The 24,997-nt window shown below is 40.1% G+C and overlaps 2 protein-coding genes across 8 annotated transcripts in view; both read left to right on the plus strand.

Annotated features, from left to right (window-relative positions):
* OSBPL8 (oxysterol binding protein like 8) overlaps positions 1 to 16,470 on the plus strand; it is a 95,044-nt gene extending 78,574 nt beyond the window's left edge. For all 7 annotated transcript variants that reach the window (XM_074902830.1, XM_074902837.1, XM_074902832.1 and 4 more), the window contains 14 exons: positions 212 to 446; positions 1,824 to 2,008; positions 2,753 to 2,834; positions 3,528 to 3,626; positions 4,063 to 4,159; positions 4,462 to 4,560; positions 5,869 to 5,966; positions 7,313 to 7,402; positions 7,970 to 8,106; positions 8,455 to 8,640; positions 11,134 to 11,221; positions 11,619 to 11,721; positions 12,314 to 12,419; positions 12,674 to 16,470. In XM_074902830.1, the coding sequence (XP_074758931.1) occupies positions 212 to 446; positions 1,824 to 2,008; positions 2,753 to 2,834; positions 3,528 to 3,626; positions 4,063 to 4,159; positions 4,462 to 4,560; positions 5,869 to 5,966; positions 7,313 to 7,402; positions 7,970 to 8,106; positions 8,455 to 8,640; positions 11,134 to 11,221; positions 11,619 to 11,721; positions 12,314 to 12,419; positions 12,674 to 12,809 (1,741 nt within the window). In that variant the 3' untranslated portion in view covers positions 12,810 to 16,470. The remainder of the gene's footprint in view (positions 1 to 211; positions 447 to 1,823; positions 2,009 to 2,752; positions 2,835 to 3,527; positions 3,627 to 4,062; positions 4,160 to 4,461; positions 4,561 to 5,868; positions 5,967 to 7,312; positions 7,403 to 7,969; positions 8,107 to 8,454; positions 8,641 to 11,133; positions 11,222 to 11,618; positions 11,722 to 12,313; positions 12,420 to 12,673) is intronic.
* Positions 16,471 to 16,941: 471 nt separating this feature from the next.
* On the plus strand, positions 16,942 to 19,168 carry BBS10 (Bardet-Biedl syndrome 10). The gene is made up of 2 exons (XM_074902838.1): positions 16,942 to 17,126; positions 17,200 to 19,168. Exons 1-2 carry the CDS (start codon positions 16,942 to 16,944, stop codon positions 19,136 to 19,138), a joined length of 2,124 nt encoding a protein of 707 aa, XP_074758939.1. The 3' UTR covers positions 19,139 to 19,168.
* The last annotated feature ends 5,829 nt before the right edge of the window (positions 19,169 to 24,997 follow it).

The following is a 24,997-nucleotide window of genomic DNA, read 5'->3' on the forward strand; positions in this document are numbered from 1 at the left end:
GACAGTTGGACTAGAAGACCGTTGGTCCCTTCCAATGCAACTATTCTAAACTTGGTGCATTTGACATTTCAGTGAGAAGAGTACCTCCTATATGTTTCTATAGAGAAGCTAGTTTGACATTGTTGCCAGATCAGGCTTGATACTGGCAATTTTAGTGTGTATTTTATTAAGATCCTGGTTTGGAAATGTGAAGTCTTTTTTTTTTTTGTAGGTTAAATGACAGTGAAATTGAAAGGCATCACTTTAAAGATCAAGATATGTACTCTGACAAATCCGATAAGGAAAATGACCATGACCACGAGGAATCTGATAATGATGGATTGGGGAAAAGTGAAGAAAGTGATAGCGACACATCAGAGCGACAGGATGATTCCTACATTGATCCAGAACCAATTGATATTAAGGAAACTACTTACTTAGAACAGAGTCCTGAAGAACTTGGCGAGGTAAAATGCTGTTGATGTAGTGAGCAAGCAACTTCTCCAAACAGAAAGTCATTTTAGCGGTCAGACTACATTTAAAAGCTGACTTGCAGGATTGGCTTTCATGTTTTCAGCAATAGTGGGGTGAAAAAGTTCTGTTCACCCATATTCTGCTCTGCATTGCCACTCTTGTGCTTGTGTCTGCGATTTTGACAGAGATGATAATATCTGGAATACTGCTCAGACAGATGGTTCTTGGTTTGAAAGGATCACCTGCAGCAGCAGCAGCTGACCATGTCTACCTATCTTTTTGTTGTTATTTCTGTTTGTTTTTTATTATTTTACTCCTGTTTTTTTCTTCAGGTAAAATTCTTCCAAGCTGAAGATTTTAATGCAAGCTGACACCTCTTTTTCTACTGCAAGCAAGGCATTAAGCAGTCTTGGGGTCTGCAGAATTCAGTGGAAGGCTTGCTGTTTTTGATGTCACCTTGCATTCTAATATAATGCCCCAGAACTGCCATTCCACTTCTATAGATTTAGATATCTACACAGGCAAATATGTCAGGGATTTGTGTGTTTTACTTGCTATAAAAATACCAAGAATTTTTTGACAGAAATTTAGATGAGCTTTTTCACAAATCTTACCATTCTTCTCAAGTGATAACTCTGAGATTTTTATTTTTTTTTCAGATCTAGAGGACATAAACGTGTTGTGCTTTATGCTTTCTAGTATTTTTTCTAGAAGAAGCAATATTTTAGGAAAAGTTGAGTTGACAACAAATTCTTGAGTATGCATTTTGGAACGCTCCCTGGAAAGAGGGATGCTTATCCTACAACCTTTGCTTTTGATTTCAGAAACTGTAAGGAAGAGTACCTCCCTCTTCTTGGTCAGAAAGGAGCATATTGGAGTGTGACTGCTGGTTTTGCTCACTTACCCCTAAGTAGTGGTTTACTTTAAGGGAAACCGCTGGTACTGTTGACTGGTTGAGACAGTGAAAAGCATAAATGTGGCAGCTTTCATGGTGGGGAAAAGATGGTAGAGTGAACAGTCCTTTGCTATGTAATTCCTGCATGTGGGAACACATGGTAATGTACTTGGTGCCTAGAGAAAGGCTAAGGGAGGAGGATATCTGAACAATGTTCTACCTCAAACTTTTCTGGTTTAGGGCTGATGGAAACAAATGCAACTTTTAATGCTGAATAGTATATCTATCATACTTCATGTATTGTAAGTGTATTCAGAGAAACTTTCTTTTTCTCCCACAGTTGCTTCAGCTTCCATGACTGGTTCATTTTAAGTATTCATTTTCCATTCTCATTGCATCCTTATAATGTGTTGACCTGTTTTCTGGAGGATTGTTTTCTTTCTCCTTTCTTTAAGCAGTTTTTTGTTCATCCTAGGCAGGGGAGGCTGCTCAGACAGAAGTAGTATCAGAAGAAAACAAAAGTCTGATTTGGACACTACTGAAGCAGGTGCGGCCAGGAATGGACTTGTCCAAGGTTGTACTGCCTACATTTATTTTGGAACCTCGTTCTTTCCTGGACAAGCTGTCTGATTACTACTATCATGCAGACTTTCTGTCTGAGTGAGTCAGTCTTATCTCTGGTTTTCATTCTTCTAATTTTTTTAATTAATATGGGGTAACAATGTATACTGAAACATTTGATCTGGTCTTCTTAAAGGACATTGTAGACTGCTTAGAGTTTGAATGTTTGTCTGACAATGTATCAGTCATCACATACCCTTGTTTTCAGAAATAAACTGCCTGAGAGCTCATATGATACATCTTGAAGTTGCTTAGTAATTTAATAGCAACTGTGTTGCAGACATTTCTGGTTTAGCTTTTGGAGCTAATATTCTTAAATATTTTTTTTTTTCTCTAGGAGGCATATTTAAGATGGTAAAACAGTACCAGTTAGCCTTTTTAATACAGTGTTAAGTTCTATTCCGATTTATAGTTGCCTGCTCAAATGCAGCTAATAAATTAAAGACTGTAAATTGAAATATTATTCAACTCTGAGTTCTGTAGATGAGTAGGCCAGTTGTCTAAGTAGTATCTTATAAATGGAAGAACTTCAGTGGGGGTGGAACAGTATTTAATGTTGCAAAGAACAGACTCACTTATGGAAGTACCATTCCTGATTTTTTGTTTGATTTCTGTTTTCAGATAATTATTTTAAAACTTTGAATTTGATGCAATCGAGCTGAAAGTTTTACAGTACTGCAAATCACAAAACCTTTGTTTTAGTCAGCTCCTAGATTCAAGATGTATCACATATTGTAACTGAAACAATGCTGGTGTTTGATCTGTGTTCTGTTTGTCTCTCAGAGCTGCTCTTGAAGAGAATGCTTACAACCGCATGAAAAAAGTAGTGAAGTGGTATTTGTCTGGATTCTACAAAAAGCCAAAGGTATCCTCTCACATATTATTTTGCCTTTACTTTGGTCATTGTGTCTAGTTTGAGGGCTTGGGGATGTGCTGGAATAATTTTTTCTTTTTAAATTATATTGTTCTGCATTTTTAAAGAGCAAGGTTAAGTTTTTATTCTTTACACAAATGCATCATGGACCTTTTTGGTCCCTAGCCGTGTTTAAAATAGACTATCTTCAACAGTTTTTTTACTTTGGAGCAGAATAAAGTTGAGCAGGTCTGTGTTTACCATTCTTCAGTGATAACGTGCTGCAGTTGGAAGATTAATATTTCCACTACTTCATTTAGCTTTACACTAAATACTGTTTATAGTAATGTTGGTGGGAAACAGTATTGAAAGAAGAAAGTACTTATTGAAAGAAGAAAGTACTTATTACCTAACTTCAGACAAAAGGTCTGTAATTCTCCTACCAAAAAATCTTACATTCTGTTTGTCCTTATGTGTAGCCTGGAATAGTTCAGCAGATATACTAAATCTATACCAATTCTCTTAAAATGTAGAGCAGAGTAACCGAGCATAATATTCAAATGATGAAATCAAATACAATGTACATAAGCTTATATATTAGGATTATATTTTATTTGTGTTGTGTCTTCAGTGACAGACTGATAAAGTATTTTGTGAGTTCTGTACCTGCATTGTATGGTTACTTGCTCTTCTATTTCTGTTTAGGGACTAAAAAAGCCGTACAATCCTATACTTGGTGAGACGTTCCGCTGCATGTGGATTCATCCAAGGACAAACAGCAAGACTTTTTACATCGCAGAACAGGTGGCTGCAACAACCAGAAAAATATTGTTAAGAAAAACAAATGCATTTCATTTTCATGGTAGCCAAATGATGTGGTACTTTCAGAAAATGTATTTTATATGTATGAATAGTATCCTAAAAGCTCTCCTGGTGAGCAGTTTCTTTGCAGATGTCTCTTAAATGTGTCTTCCTAGAGAGACAAAGGTGTTTCTAGCATTTCTGTTCCCTCTTCCTCCAGTAAAAGTCAGGTGCTAATTTTCTTAACTATTGAAATTCAGTAAGTGTTTGCTTGGTCTTTATGTCTAAAGATTATAGTAATATTTGACATATATTAACTGTGTTCTAAATAGTGCAGCTTCAATTTTGCATTTTGTTATTACTAGATCAAGGTTTATACTATATTGCATGTTCTTCTTTGTTTTTTTTTTTTTTCAAATTTGTGGTTTTTTTTCAACAGGTATCACATCATCCTCCAATATCTGCCTTCTATGTTAGCAACCGCAAGGATGGGTTTTGCCTTAGTGGTAGCATTCTGGCCAAATCAAAATTCTATGGTAAATAATAGGGTTTTTTGTTGTGCCTTTATTGAGGAATATAAAATTGGTGCAGATGAGCTGTGTTTTGTGGAAAAAAGGCAGCTGTTAGAAGAATCGGGGGGTTGATCATTGTATTATCTTTTTCTTACAAAGTTTTTGCTTCTGGTCTTTGGAATTTTAATATCTGGTTTTGGACCACTAGACAGGATAGATTGCAATGCTAAATATACTGATGTTCTTCATTTTATTGCTCCATTATTAGGAAATGTTGACTTTGTGTTGCAGGGTGAGAAATATGATTTTCTGTCTTTGAATTTTAGGGAATTCATTATCTGCCATACTAGATGGAGAAGGACGGCTAACATTCCTGAATAGGGGAGAAGATTATGTAATGACAATGCCATATGCTCATTGTAAAGGTAGTGAGTTTTTTCATTCTCTAGGTGGCAAAGTTATGGGAACAGTAGTTTATTACTCTAAATAGTTCATTATTCTAAATAGTATACTGTGTTGGAATCAAGCTTGTCATCTGAGAAGAGTATTCTGAACATTAGCAACACTGGTAGCTCTAGGCTTCCACATATTTTACCAGGAGAAAAATACATCTGTGGTTTAAGCAATGATCTATTTTTTGGCACAGAAGAAGGGTTTTTTCATAAATGGTAAGAGCATATATATAGCTATCTGTAATTACATGACAGTAATTTACTGTTTGAGCTGCTTTTTTTTAAAGAACAGTTTTGAGCTTTTCTGATATATTCCTCTTGTAAACATAAAAGGCAATGTAGACCTACACCTCACTGTGATTTGAGTCTAAATCATGACCATTTGTCTTTAGTTTCACTATGGGAGTTTGTAAAGCTTTCTGGAAGGTCAGTAGTACTACAAACTACATAGTATTTCTAAACGGTTATTCAGGTTTATCTACCCATATATTCTCTGCCAGAGTTCTCTTTCAGAAGCTTTATAGTCAGCAACTATAATATGGAACTATAGTATGAAGATCAATTAGCAGAATTAGATAATTTGACATTAGTTTGGCAGGCTCTTTCCATTGTTCATGGATGTTTTTTATATTCTGTTGAATTATTTTTTTCTATGGCTTTGGTGACAAAAATAATACATAATTAAAAAGCACATAACACGTTCAAATCAAAGAGGAAGAAGGAGAACTAGTGTGACAAAGCTGATAGGGAGAAAGGTGGAATAATATGCAGAGAGGGAGAATGTGCATGGTGAAAAAGACGTATTTGCACAGGCATCCGCTGTATATAAAAGAAATTCAGCATTTCGAACACTGGATTCCAGGAGAAAGACAGCGATCATTGGAAAGGAAGTGTACCCAGCATTGTCAACCTTGTACTTCCAAAAGCCTTCAGGGAGGTCATCAGTGTTGTCTTATATTGGTTGTCCGTGATTGTCTTCCCTCCTCCAGTCACCTCCAATAAGACTTAATACCACCCTTGCTAGAGCCAGCAGCATACGCTGCCAAAGATAGGTCTTAACCATTTTTCCTGCTTATCTGTAATTCACTTAAATCTTTTTGGTTTTATTTGCATTATCTTATTTGGCAGAAAGAGCATGCTTATCGTTAGGAAAGGTCATCTGAAAATTTTTTTTTTTCTCTGGCACAGACATGTTTAGGAATTGTGCCTAAAGAATTTAGGTTTTGTCTTGTTCAGTTACAAACATTCATTTTAGCTTTTAGCTGGTTTTTTCTCTTGCAGGAATTCTTTATGGCACAATGACCTTAGAGCTTGGTGGAACAGTCAACATCACCTGTGAGAAAACTGGCTACAGTGCAACAATTGAATTCAAACTCAAGGTTAGTAAATTCTGGGAGCAGGCACAAGAAGAAGAATGACCATAATGATAATGAAAAAATATATATTAGGTCACTCCTTAGATATGATCTAGTTTAATATAATATAGAATTGTGGTTTTGGAAACTGAGGAATTTTCACTTTAACTGCTATGAATCCAGCTATGTATATAGCAAATAGTGATTTTTATTTTTTTTTTTAAAGAAATTATATTATGTCATTTCTTAATGTATTCTTCTGGGTTTGAAGGTTTTGACTGAAACTTACTGTACTTTCTTCATCTCTGCTGATAAGAGATGCAAACGTATTGCTAGTTGTATAAACAGCTGTAGTGGAGAAAAAAAGCAAGTCTGTCTTTCTCCAGCTCTGGCAACAGTGTGTGTCTAAAAGTGTAAGAACAGGGGAAGCGTTCAGTGATCTCACCAGTGGTTCAGATATTTTGTGTGTTGTTGATATACCTTGCTGATTACTAATTCTCTAAGAATTAAGAGTTAATGATCTTTTTAAAGTCCTGGAGAGTCCTTGGAGGAGAACTCAGACCCAGGTTCCCTTCTTCCACCCTGGATAAATTTAATTTGGTCATGACACCTCATATAAGGTGATGCAAAGGCTTTGGCTAACATTTATATCAGCCTAATGCCTGGTGCTAAGCAACAGTTTACATAGACTATTTTTGGCAGCAGTGTGTGCTGTAGCAGCACCTCCCCGCTCACAAAAGCTAAACAAAGGTTTCTAAACTACTTACAGATGGCTTGCACTTCTGAAAGATACATTTGCCATCTTTGAGGCAGAAACTGATTTAAAACTGAACAAAGAGTTGTTAAGAAGTGTGCACATGGAGAGGGAAACTGTATTCAGTTGAAATTGTAGGGGAAACATAAAAGTTACAAGGTGGTATTAATTGATATTTTGCCTCATCAGCCCAATGGATACATGTGCAGACTATCAAAAAGGCTGAATAAATCCCTGGCAATCGTTTTTGTTGATGCTACTCCAAGAGTTAATCTCTAGCAACAAATGGTGCTTGGTTAAGTGGTGAAATTAGTGTAGCAAATGACTTTGTTCTCCAGGATATCATTGTGTCACTGTTTTCTGCATTATTTTCTGTTCTCTTTCCACATTTTCTTTGCTCAGCAAATTTTTTAAGAATATACAGCATGAGACAACAACTTACTGTGATTTTAGACTTCTTTTGGGGATTAAACAGGCAGAAGTTACAATATTAAAAGCCATCAGGGGATGTTTATATCACATTTCATAAATGCACTTTTTTCCTTAACGCTAAATATAAATGCAAAAATAATTTGCTATTAAAATAAACATGAAAGCATTTATTTTTGTTTTGCAGCCTTTTTTGGGTAACAATGACAGTGTTAACCAAATATCAGGGAAAATTAAGCTTGGTAAAGAAGTGCTGGCTATTTTGGAGGGTCACTGGGTAAGTATTAAGTGAGTGATGGTATTTTATAAAATCTGGTTAATAGTTGAGACAGGTGAAAATAGCACTTAGTTATAAAAAAGACTCAAGTTTAAAAATTGATTAAGTACCACTTTTATAGAAAATATCTCTATAGTTTGTTCTCTAGAAATTATAGAATCAACATAGTGTTATTTGCAACTGTTAAAAGGTGGAAAAGTTGTGTACATTTGCGTAGTTCATGAAGAACATACATTTCAGCTTGTGAAATGTTTTTAGTGTATGTGTTAGTACTATGAAGAATTGTTATGCATGAAATGTTTAAACTTGGTTTAGTTCTGGTGAGGTGATCCTGGCACCGGTGGTTTTTGGCTGTTGTAATGGTTCCATTGCATCTCTCTTCCAAATTAGAACTAGCACAGAGTGTAGAAATTTAATTTTCAAGTTAGCATATCTAATTATTCTTAACTACGTGCATCCAAAAGAAAATAAGTTCTCGTTACAGAAAACCCCTGCTTATTCCTCCCTTTTGTGTTGTCACTCTTTGAGATTATTACAATTAAGGTAATTGAATTATATATGTTATAGGACAGTGAAGTTACTATTAGTGACAAGAAGACAGATGTTTCAGAGACATTCTGGAACCCGACATCTGATATCAAGCAGCGTAGACTACCTAGATACACAGTGAAGTTTGAAGAGCAAGATGACTTTGAGTCAGAGAAGTAAGTTCACTTCAGAACCACGTGTAATTATTTTGCCAAAATAAAACTCATCATCTTCTCCAAATTATGAACTAATGTTATGGTTTGAACAAATTGGGAACAAAATAAGTCCCTTACCTTCCCATGTTTGCTTATACTAGTCTGTAAAACAAGAAAGCAATTGTTAAATACAAGTTCATTATTTACAAACCTTACAGTCATGGAGATTCTTGATGGAAATGTAGAAAAAAACATATATTACAACATGGTAGTATTCTGATAAGAGCTTGATCCCTTTATTTATCCTCAAGATGTTTGCAATTATTTCTGTCAACCAGATTGTAACTCTCTATATTGCTCATTCATCAGGCTTTGGCAGCAAGTGACAAGAGCAATAAATAACAAAGACCAAACAGAAGCTACTCAAGAGAAATACATTCTGGAAGAAGCTCAGAGAAAGAGTGCCAAAGAGAGGAAACTTAAAGGTGAAGAGTGGATGTGCAAACTGTTCGATCAGGATTCAGTCACAGGAGAATGGCACTACAAATATGCTGAGTGAGTCCTGGAGTGCTTGTAACAAAACCTGTTAAATGGCTGGTAGTGTCGCTGAGCCTCTTGCTGTGGTTTCAGGAGCAAAAGAACTCAAATAAGTAGCTGAATTCAGACTTGTGAAATGCACAATGCCACTTGATATTTTATTCATATGTTTTAATTAAATTGTGTAGTTTTTTAGCTGAACTTGGTAGGCCTTTCACCAAAGAGAGGATGTTAATATGTCATGTTGAAAAGGCAGTGATTGCTAATGCAGGAAACCATGTTTCGTGTAACCATTGCAATGGGCTTTTTCTTTTTTGTCTTTATGATTCTGTGCCTCAGTGAATTCATGCTGTGTTCTAGAGTTTCTTGGGCATGGCACTTTGGGATGCATTGTACTTTTGGGTTTTTTCCTGAGACTGACCAGAGCAACTACACAAATTTGTCTAGACTGGAAAGTATGGTCATACATATGGGCATAAACAACTGGAAATCGGAAAAGCCTGTGGCTAATCGAACTAAGCTTTTCAGTTTGTTATGTGTTAAAATGACTCTGAGAGTAACAGGTTTACAGCAGTGGTTAATGCTGGGACCACGTAGCTCAGCTCAGCTTTCAAACATGCCCTATGCACATGGAGCTCTTTGTGTGATGATCTGGACTGGAAGGTGAAGATGCAGCTGCCTCTCCAACTGCTGGGATGCATTCTGTGTTCTCACCAACTCTTGCAAGAGTCAGATTGGAGCTGGGCCCTTTGCTAGGGATGGTTTTTCATAGAACACCCACATTCTCCTGATTCTTTTCCGATACCTAGCACGCATCTATATTGCAAGGATTGTAAGAGTAAAATATCCAAAGATTATATACTCTGAGTTAAGTAATTCTAAAACCATTGATGCTGGAATCATGTTCCCCTGGCTAAACCTGGGAATCCTTCACCTTTCAGTACAAGAATGGCAACACTGGGGCAGTGGCCTAAGTGTTTGTACAGGGAAGAGTACAAGAATCCTGTGTATTCTTCATGTTTCCAGCGAATTTGCAGCTCGGAGGTTTCCTGGGAACCAAGCAGGGATTCTGTCTATTTAGCAACTCTCACCAGATTTATTTTTCATTAATTTCCCTGGTTTTCTCTTCAGTTTGTACAGACTTTCACCACACAAAACATCCTGCAGCAGGGAATTCCCCAACTACACTAAAGGCTCTGTGAAACACCTTCTCTTCTTTTGAACTTTCTGGTGCTCTGATGCCTCTTCCTGTTGGAAGTTGTGAATAGTCCATCTGAATTGACTGCCCATACTGTTGAACCCTGCATAAAACCACCAGGAAAAGTATTGCACTGGAAATCTGTTAGGTCTTAAAGCTGCAGGTGATAGTCTATCTTGTTAATCTGCGTTATTTCTTGTCTCCTTGAAGCCTTATGGTTCAAGGATGTGCCGTGGAAATTTTACAGTGTGCTAGAAAAAGCACTCTGCACTGTCAGCATTCCCTGGAAGAAACTTCTGTCTCCTTTTACGCAGTAATGCTGGCTCACCACTTGGTCCATGTAGAGAGCAGTCTTTTATGCTTCTATGAAAGCTGTGGAATTTGTTAAAGTATCTGGATTATTAATTTGGGCATCTGGCATAGAGATACAAAAGACCTTTGGGAGAGCAATGCCTTGTTCTTACCCAGTTACCTTAGATGACATTTGATTCAAGTCAGGTTAAGGTAAGATATAAATGCAGGTCTATGTTCACATCATCTGAAACAGCTACAAATGTTTTAAAGGCATACAGGAGGAGACAAAAGGAAATCCATGCTTAATCTACTCTCACTAAAGCTGCGCAGCAGAACGATCGTGCAGCTGACTTGTGCTTTCTATCCTGCAAAGGCTGTAATCAGTGGGCATCTTGGTCTTTGCCTGCTTGTTCTCCAGTGGGGTGTGTGTCTTTTTCTTTTTTTTATTATTTTAAATTCTTTATCAACCTGTACTTGGAAAAGCAGTGTTAAAAATCAGAACAATCATAGCTCATTAGTGCCTCTTGAAACCAGTCTTGATTACCATTAGCCACTTTGGGATGAAATCAGGTTTGAGGTAACTGATTCTTAACCTTTCCTTCCTAGGCATATTTTAAAAGAAAAAAAGAAAAAAATCAGTTCAAAATAAAAATAAATTTTAAAATCCCCTAATTTCCCTGTAGTTCTAAAATAATAACCATACATTAAGCAGAAAACCTCTCCATGTTTGACAAATACATATCACTAGCCAGATAAATTCATAATGATATTGTTGGTTAATACAATAGCTTGTACTCTTACCAGCTGGCTGAGGGTTTGACCTGGATGTGAAGTTTATTTTTTGGCTCTCTTGGCTCTTCAGGTTAGGACTGGGTTATAGGTGGAAGGTAAGATCACTTATTCCATGTCTGCCTTCTATATAGGGAGAGAGAGCTTTAACCTGTTCATACTAAGTAGTTTCTGATCAGGAAAATATTTAAATTGCTGTGGTATTAATCAATTATATTCACCTTGTCTAGTACTAGACCATGGGACCCTTTGAATGATATGATCCAATTTGAAAAAGATGGCACCATCCAAACAAAAGTTCGACATCGGACACCAATGGTATGTTCTGGTTCTGTTAGCAGGTGAAGCAAGATCCAGGGACTTGCATGTATTGCACTATGTGTATAAAGGTCATCAAAGCATTGGGAGTGATGGGAAATTCTGTTGTTATCCTACTAAAATGTAATTTACCTGGTCCATAGCCTTTCACTTCTGTGTTGCATCCTAAGGGGTAGAGGTGACTTGACTGAATAGGAATATATAATAGACAAACTCAACAGTTTAATGTACATTTTCCCTTAAATGGGAAGATACACAAATTTCAGACTGTTTATACGTCAAAAATTTTAACTTGGACTTCTATTAGACCCTGTGCTTTTAACTATTGCTCTTAAAAGGTGCTGCTTTGCTACAGTTCTGGTCCTCTGGAAATAATTCATAAGTTTATCAATTGTAGGTTAGTGTTCCAAAAATCAAACGAAAGCCAGCCAGTCAGAAGAAAGGAGAGTGTGGTTTCTCATCCCCAGAGCCTGATAACCAGGATTCCTCTGGGAGTGAAGGTAGGAAAAGATACCTTTGCATACAGAAATAATAAACTTATTTGACAGTGAAACAGAGTTCTGTAGTCACACACTCTTCATATTTTGATGTTTGTATTATGAAGTAATGCATGCCTTAGATCACAGTTCTATCCAATGTGAAGCACGTTCTGGAAAAACAAAAGGAGCAGAATGGCTCATGGTTTTAGTTGCAAACTTTCCCGTTCTTTTAAGCATCACTAAGTAGTGTCATAGGCTTAAGCGATGCACATATTTATTATGGGGGAAAAAATCATGTTTGTAAACTCTTTTCTTTCTTAAAACAAGTTGAATGGTTCTAATTTGTCGATCATTATGTTGCTAGAAGGCAGATTTTCGCTGTTGATAGCGCTTGCAGAAATTAAACAGTACAGTGTTTTAAGATATGTCAAGTGTTTAACTTGCCGTCCTATGCTATAGGTGACTGAAATAAAGCTTTGGTTTTCAATAGAAGCTTAGTTTAAAAATTCTCCCCTCATTTTTGGAACTGGTTTAGTTTGTCATTAGTACTCTGTTCCTTTTTTGACTTAGCAGTCACTTCTGTGATTTACATCTGGCTTTTGTATCTTTTTAGCTCAACTTCTGAAACATAATACAAGAATAAGGAAAAAGGGGGCAGACCTTGGTGAACTGCAGAGTGCCATTGAATCTATAAAGGAAACACAAGAAGACATTAAGAGGTAGTACTAAACAAAATGCTTTAAGAGGGTTTAGAGAATACTAATTTTCTAGGGTTTTTTTCCCTTGGAGGCTGGTATGTATTTTTCTGGTATAGAGCCTTAATTTTTTTAAACTACCCTTCTTCCCAAATGTTGATTGCTTATTGATGTTTCAGAATTTTGCTCAAAAACTGTCTTCTGTAGGGAGCCCTGACATACTAGAAAATGCCAATTGTCTAGATTGTAATTTAAGTATATTATTTTCTATTTTACAGGGACATTATGGCTCTGCGAAATAGAGTCACTTCTAATTCACCACCCATGGACTACCATTTCTTGCAGTTTAAGCACTATGTCTTCATTTTACTCGTGGTTCTGCTACAGCTTATCATTAATTTCTTGTTCAAATAGGAAGTGTGAACAAGGGCCTTTCTGAGCTGGAATGATCGAACCATTACTGGGAACCATAAGTTGGACTTTAAATGATGCAATATTATCTAGAAGAGCCCTGTAGCAACAACTTACAGAACTTTGCCTCAATGTCCATGGTTCAGAATCATGTTCCTATCTACCCAGTTGAAGTAAGAATTGTGTAAGTGCCAGTACACTCTTGCTCCTGGCGTGTGCCTCTGTCTCACAGACATACAACATCAGCCTTGTGTTTATTGCGTCATACACTGTACTGATGAATCTTCACCACAGAATAGATGAAGTTAAAAATTCAGAGGTTAGACCCTGTAGGTAGGATGTGATTCCTGTTGTGGTAGAATGATAAAGAAGCATACTTTGTTACATTTAAACTTACGATTTTTGTAACAAAGGAACTTTTGAAGTAGCCAACAGTTTTTGTAAATGGCGTTGGGTGTTTGGAAGTAAACTTGTGCTTAAAGTCAAACAAATACATTATTATACAAAAATCATGAGTGGTAGGAACTGGCAGGTAAAAAGATTAAGTCTTTGGGAATTCTGCAATGTAATGTCCTTGATTTGTTTTGGAAGTACTAGTTTTTATCCTGAATTACTATAGTGGCTTGTAAGCCAGCTTTTATTTTTATAGTTTTAAAACTTCAGATTCTTCATAAAAACATTCCTGCATCTACTGTACAGAGCACATTTTTAACAGTACAGCACCCGGGAAGGTACTGTCTTGGTCCACACTCTCTCATGAATTGCAAATGTCAAGGATTTACGGTATGTTTGTAAGTCTTGATAAATCTACAGCTTTGAATTTACATTTGTGTAGGGCCATGTCACAGTAAGAAGACAGGCTGCTGATGCTAGGACTCTTATTTTTGAAACAATATGTGAAGATGCAAAGGTGTTCTTAGTATGTAGCTGGAGTTGAACTTCCCAAAAGGCAGATGATGTAGAATTTGGGCACCGTCATGAGTTTACTTGCAAATGAAACATGTGTGATTACAAGGGGGAGGTCTTCAGAAATTGTGGGATGGCTTACACCACACATATCAGAGCAAATGAGAATGAAACCCTAAGTCTTTGTTAAATTCCTCCTTACTGCTGTATATACTACCTAACAGAACACACTGATGCACCTGTTCACTATGCGGTAGCCATACAAATTCATGTGAAGCTTAAGTTTCCATTTAAAACTGGAGTTTCTAACATTTTTTTATTTGAAGAAATATGTGCATGTATAGAAATTGTAAAATTCCAGCAAAAAAATTTAGTGCCAGTGTTTATCTGGTGAATTCTATATGCCAGTCAAGCGTAGCAAGTCAAAAAGGGCTGTAGTATTGCAAAGGTACTCTCAGTAACCCACATGAGACAACAGCAGGATGAGCAGCACAATGCAAAGGGCAGCCAAGTTTGTTTGCAGAGGATTCTCTCAGAAATCAAATCCATCCCGGGCAGTGGAACAGTTCAAAGGTCACATTTGGCTTGTTGCCATGGCCCAGTTATCCCTCTGCCTTGGGCAGCCTCCCTGACTCTCCAGGTGATCTACCTTTCTGTTCTGCATCAGTCTCACCAGTATTTAGTGAAAGCACTATTTACTTGTTGTTTATCAGTCTAGCTCTTATATTCCTGTGGCTGACACCTTCACACATCTCCCCTTCTCTTTTACCTTTCCCCTTCTCCAGGCCTAGCCTATGTAAAAGTTTACTGCTTAAGCAGTCAACTTCAGCTTATTTCTTACAGCTTCATATTTAGCATAGTTTGGTCTTGAAGCATTTTCTGGAATGTGGCACCTTAACCAGAGTGTTCCTGTGTCTGTGGGCAAGATCCAACTTGATTGGACTTCTATTATATCTGTAGCTGGTGAGGTAAAATATGTGAATGTAAAAAGTCCCTCTGTAAGAAAAGAAAAGAAGAAATCCATAAATTAAGTCTCTGAACAGAAGCTGAAGTTGTTAGCCATGTATAAAATGGCATAAAGCAAGCAGAATAATACAGCATTACTTTAATGTTCTCGGGCTAGAATTTGGCCATTCATTACTGCGTTCAGGTGTCAAAGCTTCACCTTCCTTAAGATCTGTTACAATCCTTTAAACAGACTGTACATGAGAGTAGTACAAGAGAAAATGAGTGAAAATTTGGGCAATAACACCAATCCCCTAAAATAATACTCTGCTAAATTTGTGGTGCTGAAACTCTTGACTGATAGTTACAAGCTTTATCACCCTTGTAAATAGAAATGTCCTTCTGCCCTTTCATATTGAATTTTTTAATTGCTTCTGTTCAAGATCAGTTAATAACAGTCTGCACGTATTTTGACATGGACGGTGTGGTAGTAAGTGTGGATTTGATCCATCCATCTGGCTGGTGGCGCGGTGTGGGGGACAGACTAACACATACTTCCTATCTGAAATTCATGCTCAGCTCAAGATAAGACTTGAACAGAGCGAGACAAATGCCTGTGCTTATTTTCAACTTGTTTTTTTAGAGTTTGTGTTACAAAAGTGGTTTTAGTGATGGTCCAGGAAGGTAAAGGACATATATGACGGAACTTTTTGAAAAGTAAAATTGCAGACTTCTGCTTGACTGTATTTGATAACTTCAGTTCCAAAAAGTGCATTGAAAACCTAGTAATTCCTACTTTGCTGGATTTTATACAATGTTCCCTCATAGGAATAGAAAAAAGGAACTTCTTGCCTGAATTTTACAGTACAGCTGGTCACAGGCGTGTATGAAGCCTTTTCTTTAGCACAGCACCGTTGTTCTGTTTAACCATGATGTGTAGCTGATCTGAGTTCTGCACATACTTACAAAATTTGGCTGTGCAGTTTGCAGACATTTTAGAGCTGTGGCCTCCTACTAGTTTTTAAAGTTTAGAACAGCACTTGTTTTAACATCTGATTTACGAATCCTTTGGGGTTTTTCTTACACAGGAAATACTTTCAGATTTTGTTACTGTGTGGCTTTGTTGTTTTTTCAAATGCACTCTTAAGCCTATAATTTGCCATTTAAGTACAGATTGCCTAGTTAGGTAGAGATGACCTAAGGTAAGAAAAAGTAAATAATGTCCTGTGAAATGTAGCAAGTATCAGTTTCAACAGTAGATGATGTTTCTTGCATTTCACATGTTAATTACTTCTAAATAGTTGACATTACTTAATGAGGGTAGGGCCTCATTGTTTCCTCCCCCCATTAAATCTCAAACTACTTGAAAGGTTGTCCCGTAAAATGTCGTGATGGTGGTTTCCTCCCTTTTTTGTTTGTTTGCTGCCCTCCTGTGCCTTTGGGAAATTTTTCTTTTGCTTATGTTTATGAAACAGACTTTGGCTTCAGTGTTTCATGTAGTTTCTTAACGGCTCTTAATTCTCCACTGTTTGTGTAAATAACATATAACAAGGATTCTGTACATCTCAAGTTTTAATTATTATTTCAAGGGTATCCTCAAATCACCGAAAATTCAGCAGGTATTCAAGTATTGTAAACAGTGCCTTCTTGATGGGTTTCTTGCTGTTCTGAGACGTGTAAAGATTTGTCAAGTTTGTGCCATATGTAACGTCTGACCTTTTGTGAGGGGCTTTGTGTTTGAAAACTAACTTTCCTGCTTAGTCAGACTCCGGGGGGAAAAAAAAAAAATCAACTATTAAAACACATTAAATTATTCCCTCTTGTGCCTGGTGCGCTCCGCGTGGAGGACTTTTGGTGTTTGATGTAGTGAAGCGGCACTACTCCGTGATATTACGGAAATAGCCGTAACAACGTAAGAACCTCACAGATTATTTGGGCTTTTTATCCTTACGCAGCCGCGCAGCGGCTCCTGGCTGCCGCTCCTGGGGCTGGCCCCGGCGCTGCGCTCCGTCACCGACCTGCGCCGCCCCTGCCCCGGCCCTTCGCTTGACCGAGCGGGAAAATAAGTCTTCGCGACACCGAGCTCGCCGCCGCCCGGCCTCACGCTTCGAAGGATCGGAGCTGTCACGGGGCGGCGGAGGCGGAGCCGCTCCCAGGGCCCCGCCCCGCCCCTCAGGGCGCCGCGGGCGCCCCCGCCCGGGGCCGTGTGGGTCGGTGGCGCACGCGCAGCCGCGCCGCCGCGCGGCCGGCGGAAGGGGCGGGGCGGGTGGTGTGGGCGGTTGCCATGGCGCGGCGGCCGGAGCTGGGCCGGCTGGCGCAGGAGGCGGCGGCGCTGGCGGGCGCGGTGCGCGGCGCCCTGGGGCCGCGGGGCGGGCGGGCGCTGGTGGTGCGGCCCTGCGGCCGGGCCCTCCTCACGCGAGACGGGCGGCGCCTGCTGGAGGCGCTCAGCCTGGAGCCGCCGACGGCCAGGTACCGCGGCGGGGCGGGACGGGGCGGGGGGGCCGGGCGGGGCGGTGGCGCCTAACCGCCCCTCTGCCCGCAGGATGATGGCGGCCTGCGCCTGCACCCACCGCGCCGCGACGGGGGACGGCGCCAAGACGTTCGTGGTGCTGCTGGCCGGCGTGCTGGGCGGCCTGCGGGCGGCGGGCGGCGGCGGCGGGCTGCGGCGGGCGCTGCGGGCCTTCGAGGCGCAGGTGCTGGAGCGGGCCGTGGCGCACGGCCTGCGGGGGCACCTGCTGCCGGCTCTCCCCGGGCGGTGGGCGGAGGCGGCCGCCCTGGAGGCGCTGCTGGAGGCCTACCTGGGCGGCCGGCTGGGGCCGGGCGAGCGGCGGCGCCTGGCGCGGCTCGGCTGCGAGTACTGCCGCCGCTGCGCCCCGGCCGCCGCCCCCCGCCCGTCCCTGCTGCGCCTCCTCGGCCGCCGCTTCGCGGAGCTGCACGCCGCCGTAGCCGGCCTGCCCGTGGCGAGCTCCAGGGTCCTGCCTGGGATTGTCCTCCGCAGGGACTTCGCGGCCTATTGTCCGGCGGGCGGGGACCTGCGGGCCGTGCTTGTCACCGAGCCCCTCCGGCCCGCCCTCTCGGCCCCCGGCGTCGAGTTCCTTGTCGACTCCGAGGGCCGGTATCAGGCCTCCCAGCGCTGGATCGCACGGAGGGTAGAAGCCCTAATGAAACACTTTCAGAGCAACGACATTAAGCTATTGCTGTCGAGCGTGAAGCAAGAGGAAGTTGTTATCTACTATGCAAAATTATACGGCGTGTCTGTGGTAGAGTGCTTATCGTCGGAAGAAATGGCCCTTATCTGTGAAATCACAGGAGTCTCGCCTTATGAACCTTTTGGCGATAACACACACAGAGAAATCGCTGAAAGTGCAGTGGCAACATTTTGCCAGCCCTTGCTGCTCGGCTCAAAGAGGTGCGTTCACATTGGCTTCACCAGCGTGTGCGCCTTTCAGCCCCACTGCCTAATTCTTTGTGGGCCGGTGGAGGGTGTTAATGAGCAGCATGCTGCTGCTTTACAAGGGGCATTTACAATGCTGCAGCAGCTATTTAAAACAGTTGATCAGAGGGAGGAATGCAAAGCAGACGATGAAGCCTCCGATATTTGCTGTTGGCTTTCTTCAGCTACTCAGAAGCAACTCATAACAGAAAATGCTTCTTGTAACAGCAGTCAGATTTCTGAACGTCAACTGAAAGTACTTAGGGATAAAGCAGAGACACAACTTAGAGACCTTGATTTGCAGGGAAGTGAAAATCCAGCGCATGTGCAAACAGACTTGCAAAAACCTTCAGATGTCATCTCACACATCGAAGAATTCAGTGTTGCCACTGACAGAGGTGGTTCTTCAGTAGATGTACAGAAACTGCATGCAAAATGCAAGCATCTGGGTGACGTGCGTGAGAACTATGAAAGCGATTCATTTGTGGACAATCAGAACTGCAGCACTGCTGCATTAGCGACACGTAATGCTGATACAGGCGTTGTGTGTCAATGCCTAGGTGTTGACAAAGATCTAGACAAAACAAGTTGCAATGTAGTTCCATTTAAACATGAAAAGAGTTGTGCAAGTATTGCACAGAATTACTCCAAATGTCTCATAGAAGCAGGATCAGTTTTGCCTGTAGGAGGTTACTTTGAAATCCTGTTACATTATTATATTCATCACTATGCAAAAGAGTTGCAGCAGTCAGAGGTAACTGTCGTAGCTCATGTAGTTGCTGATGCTTTGTTAAGTATTCCCAAGTCCTTGTACAGGACAACAGAACAAGACAGCTTCACCAAATTCTATCTCAAAGCCATAAATGCGCTCAGAAGAAATCAGCCACTTCCTGTGAACGAGAGAGGTTTAGAATCAGTGTATTGCAAGTATCAGTTAGTCATTTCAGTCCTCCATTGTGTTACAGAGCTTCTCTCCATAGATTTAATAATTGGTATTAAACGGCCACTGAAAAAAAATGAGGATTGTGACTCGGAAGATGACTTCTGAAATCATTAATAAAGAATGTTTTTGATTACGTGTTTTTTTGTGTCTGTCCTCTCAAATCGATATGTCTCAAAACACAGCGCTGGAGACTAAAAGTTATCTTTTTAGGCCCAGAGACCTAATGTGCTGCTTTCCTCTTGGAAGAAAAGGAAGAAGGCAGCTAACCAGTTGAGATTTGTGGAAAACGGGGTTGTGAACAGCACAAACTTGGAAGTTTCAGACATGAGGAGGTGTAGCAGACTGCCACTGCAGGAGATGTGCAATGCCGTCTCCATCCCCATGCAGAGGGTCCTGTGTACGTTCTAACCGAGGGTGAACTTCACCTCTTCTGGCATGTTAAAAGTTGCCAGTATGGCATAAGCCACTGAACTTGCAAGTTAAAAGCGAGGGGGGTTTTTAGCCTTCGAAACAGGCTGGATTGAATGTTATTTTAAATAAAAATACATATATTGTGGTTTTGAAGATAATAGGAAAAATATAACTTGTTAGCTCGTTCAGCGCTGGGGCAGGCAGTGGTAGGCCACTGCAGTATATCCCAGTGAAGAACTTCCTCATCTGGTTGGAGATGCTGCATTTTTATCTTCCACTGAGTTCGCTTCTGTCAAACTAGAGTTAAGAAAAATTTTATATCATGTCTGCTTGCATTTGCTCTGGCAAATTAGTTTATGTGACAGTACAACTAAATTTTAACTATCCTGGGTTGAGTTGTGCTAATATAAAAGGCTGTGTAATCATGGAAAAATGCGATTTTGTGTGAAAAACCTGAGACAGTTTTTCAGTTCAGGCTGATCATTTGGGATTTTATTCTGGTTTTGTTTTTTATTTTATTTTATTCTTTTTTTTCTCCAGAATTTTCACCCTAATAAGATTTGCTTTAAGCTCAGTCACCCAAAAAAATATACCTACCTTTCTGCCATGTCTTAAAATCTACAGGTTGGTGGGGGAGGTTTTTGAGTAACCGAACAGCTGCAGCTGATAATGGGATCACATTGGTTCTCTATGTGCCATTGCCAGTATTGTGTAAGACTTAGAATAACTGGATTTTTTTTTTTTTTTAATCTGCCATTAAATAAAATTTGGTGAGGATACTTAAAATCATAGGCATAAATAATATTTATTTGCTATACCTGAGATGATTACAACTGGAAATCAGATTTTTTTTCCCCATTAGTTTATGCTATTGCTTTCCATTTTTCAGTTTCTTCAGGAGAAACTACCAAAGTTCTTTCAGGCATTTTGGCAGCAATGCTTTGACTGTTGAAAGTTTATATATTTGCTTGGTAATACAATTTTTTTTTTTCCTAATACACTCTTACAGACACCTGCATATGAAAAACAGTGAAACTCAGTGTTCACTGAAGTGATTTCTTTAATGAAGGACTAGGGGCAGTAATCTTTGTTTAGAATCATTTTTGGTGGGTGCAGAGGTGGGGGAGAATTAAACACGGAGGAGAGGAAAGAAAATCACATTCTTCCTGTTACTACATGCTTTCACTAGCTGCTTAATGTGACAGGTCCAGTATGAGTGAAGAGAAGTCTCCGATGTGGAAGGGCTGGTGTTCCGGAGCTGTGTGCCCTGCTTGCCTGTGGAGCTGCTCCAGAGCTTCCACCATCCCTGGTCCTTCAGCAGGCACTTGGGCTCTGTATTTTAGCGTTGTAACAGGCTGCAGAGACAGTTTTGCTCTTGCACGAGTTTCTGCATACTGTCTTCAAACTGCTGACCAACTTGCTGGCCAAAGATTGATTTGCTTTGTTGTAGTCTAACAGCTAGAGCACACAAGGTCTGGCAGCAGTGGGGTTGTCTGCAGAAGCTGCTTTTGTGTTCTGAAGCTGGGTGCTCTCTAAATACAAGTGAAATAAAGAAAATGTTGTATCGTTTCACATTATTTTATACCATTTACACATCTTCACACTTTCAGATTTACTGCAGTTTCTTGAAAAGAGTTAAAACAAAAATACCGTGGTATGTTTCGAATGACCTGGCTGTTTGATTTAAATTGTGTAGTTCTTATTGAGAAGAAGAAAGTGTAAACGTTTTATGATATACAAACCTCATATTTTTGTAAACCAGAGATACAAGGGAGAGTTTAAAAATTACAATTGTATAAAACTTCTTTTTCTGAGCTGTTTCTGGTGAAACCTCTCGAGTCCAAAGGCTCATTGAGTCAGGTGCTATATTTCATTGACTTCTCTGTCCTTTTGTATTTTGTAAATGATGAGTTTTCCCTTCTAAACTATTGATTCCCTGTTTTTTTCTAAACTATTTGATTCCCTGTTAGAGAACTGGGAACATGGTACGCCTTTCCCCTGGAGAGGAATGTCCTTTCTTTGTCCTGGATTGCTGCGTGGACACTTATTCAGGATGTGGCTACTTGGTTTTCCAGTCCTGGAGTCTAAGCACACTATGAGATGTGCACCAGTTCAAGGAAAGAAAAGACATTAACTTAGTCTTTGGGGAGAAGATCAGATTTACTTCTGGATTCAGCTCGCTGTTTACTGGAGAAGACTCCTAAAGATATTAGCCTGGAAGTGAAATCATGACCTAATCTTATTCACTGCTATCCCATCTACTCTTAAAGAAAAAGGCTGTTAGTAGCCCAGAGAGGCAGTGCAGACTGCGTTCTAGGCTGCGGCTCAGGCGCTGCCAGTGCCGTTTCTGACCTTCTTCAGAAGCTGCCCGCCAATTGCAGAGGCTGTGGTTACCCAGTCACCCTACTCAGGCTGTTACTGCTCCTTGGTACCTAAGCCTTATGTACGCAATTATTCATGATATCTTGCAGCTCTCTGTTGATTGAGAGCAGCCCTGCAGAGAAGGACTCAGGGGTACTGGTGTATGCAAAACTGACTATGAGCCAGCAATGTGCACTCACAGCCCAGAAAACCAGCTGTATCCTGGGCTGCATCAAGAGAAGTGTGGCCAGCAGGGCTAGGAAGGCAATTCTCCACCTCTGCTCCTCTCTTGTGAGACCTCACCTGGAGTGCTGTGTCCAGCTCTGGGGTCCCCATTATAAGAAGGACATAGACCTGCTTGAGTTAGTTCAGAAGAGGGCCATGAAGATGATCGGGGGGCTGGAGCACCTCCCTCATGAGGACAGACTGAGAGAGTTGGGGTTGTTCAGCCTGGAGAAGAGAAGGCTCCAGGGAGACCTTAGTACCTTTCAGTACTTAAAGGGACCTACAGGAAAGATGGGGAGGGACTCTATCAGGGAGTGTAGTGATAGGACAAGGGGTCATGGTTTTAAACTGAAAGAGGGTAGATTTAGACTAGATAGAAAGAAGTTCTTTCCTGTGAGGGTGGTGAGACTCTGGAACAGGTTTCCCAGAGAGGCTGTGGCTGCCCCCTCCCTGGCAGTGTTCAAGGCCAGGCTGGACGGGGCTTTGAGCAACCTGGTCTAGTGGGAGGTGTCCCTGCCCATGGCGGCGGGGTGGAACTAGATGGCATTTAAGGTCCCTTCCAACCGAACCATTCTGTGATGATTCTATAATTCTATCTCACATTTTAAAGCTATCCATAAAGGTAGCTTGCCCTTTGACAGGTGACATGGGTACGATTCTAAGAGTGAGCTCTTGACAGAGTGACAGAGACAATGGGGTTACCTGGAGCAGCTTGGGAGAATATATTTACTCAGTCAAAACTGCAGAGAGTGGTATGTTTGGGCATGCACTGAGGCTGTAAAAGACTTCAGGTTTTTCTTCTTGCACTGTTTCCCAGAGACTATTTCTATTTTGTGCTATTATACTATTATTTTTATATTTCTAAATATGAATTGAACTCCATGCAAAGTGAAAGTCAGGTACATGTAGACATGTGTGTGAACTCAGGTCCTAACTTGAAGTATGATGTAAAGTATAGGGATACTAGTGTTAATAGCCTAAAATTAAAAGAAAGGTTTTAGAAAAATCTTGGTGTTTAACTCTCCTCTCTACAGCCCTTAGCAAACCTACATTCTATCCCACATGAAATTCATCAGAATGTTTTGAAGGCACTCACCCCAGCCACAAGGAGTGTAGGTGTATTTTAAGCAAGGTAATCCTATTTGTCAGGTAGCAGATTCACATATAAATGCAGGTAGTTTCTTCTTTTAAATTAAACAACAGGTTTCGAGGTGCATGTGTAGAAACGTACAGTGAGACTAGATTGAAACTGCATCCTGCACACAGCTCTTGAGAATGGGAAGCATCTATTTACATGACAATGACACACCATTTTTATTTGTTGATTTGGATGGGGATCCACTCTCAACAGACTTTTTTACGGGTGCTGGGTCGGCACCGAGGCAGCCTCCATTCCCCAGCTGCCTTTCCCCAGTGCCTGACCTCGGCAGCTCACCGCTCAGCACCTTCCCGGGCCCTGCTCACTGACTGCTGCAACATTCCCTGTTTACCAAATTGGTATTGCTTAACTTCTTTTGTGAAAGTTACGCAACCTAAATATGGCCTTACATTTTCGTCTATGCTTAGCTGATTACTGACATTTAAGCCTTTTTGGCAGAGAGTGTCGCTAAGAGGAACCAGCCGCAACAAGGAATATTATTCTGTTGTGTCACAAATCACACACTGCTAAATCATATTTGCAAGAGGGAGTGGGGAAATACAGTATTTTGTTTAGAAGCATAACTCTATAGTGGCATACCTGGTAATTTTATATTGTTTCTGTTGTTATAACAGTCATCTTCCAGAATTTACAGGTGGGTGACTAATCATACCACGTGAGAAGATTAAGGAATATTAAATCCTTCACTTGCCTATATCTCCTGGACTTTACTAGAATTGTGTTCATCTGAGCCTGTACTTAATTTGCTTTTTGTTACATAACAAATCTGCTATTAGTGGTAGAGACTTCCATTTTTGATTACTAAATTTATTTCTATGCTTGTTTAGGTTAATCTGTCCCCTTGTGTATTTTTTGATGAGGTTCTTTTAAATGTCGTGTTAAGAGAGAGAAACTATTTCAGTGTTCAGTTGCAAAAATCTGTTTAATTATCTTGAAATCCAAGAAACCTTTTTTGTCACCAATAAACCCAAAAATTAAATACTTGCTTTATTTACTATACTATTTATCACATCACTACTACTCACTCTGAACAAATCAGGAGAGTAATGTCTGAATTTATAAACATTAGCTTTGGAGACACATTGGCTGCAAGTAACACAATTATAATTTTGTGGTAGCATTTTGTGTAAGGTGTCACTTGTATTCTATTAATGAGACTATAAATAAATGTTTGTATCTAGGATTATATAAATTACTTCCCTCTGAGAATCTTAAACTAATAACTACTTCCAAGAATAAGAATTTTAATTTTAGCATTCCAAAACTAAAAATAATGATAGCAAAAATGTAATGGATTTAATATACAGTAGCTCCTTCTTTATTATGCGATTCAACAGAAGACTAGACTTTGGAAGTGATGCTTTTTTCCTGTGATAGAGCAGTGCACTCTTTTTAAAAACAGTACTGAAAAAAAGAATTCAAAATGGTTTTCCATGGGAAAACCATTCCTGCTGTTTTGGCAGACAGTTTATTTGCTGTGAAATCACCAGCAGATAAAAGAACTGTTACACTGAGGCTTTGGTCTGGTGGAGGATTAAGGGCACATCAGTACTAATGCTTCCTGTATGGCTGTGTCCTAAGCCACCTACAGCAGAACTCACTGTAAAAGATAATATTTCAATTTAAGGTATTTTTATAAAGGTATGTTTTACTGAACAGAATCTCTAACCTGTTCTTATTTTGAGATTCCCAGTAAAACAATCCAGCATGGTGATCTTTCTTTTGATAATAATCATGACCTACTTCAGTGTGTGTCTTCATTTTCCAGGCTGAACATCTGATTACATATTACCTTAAAATGTGAATGC

Source organism: Athene noctua, chromosome 3, assembly GCF_965140245.1.
Source record: "Athene noctua chromosome 3, bAthNoc1.hap1.1, whole genome shotgun sequence".
NCBI classification, from domain to species: Eukaryota; Metazoa; Chordata; class Aves; order Strigiformes; family Strigidae; genus Athene; species Athene noctua.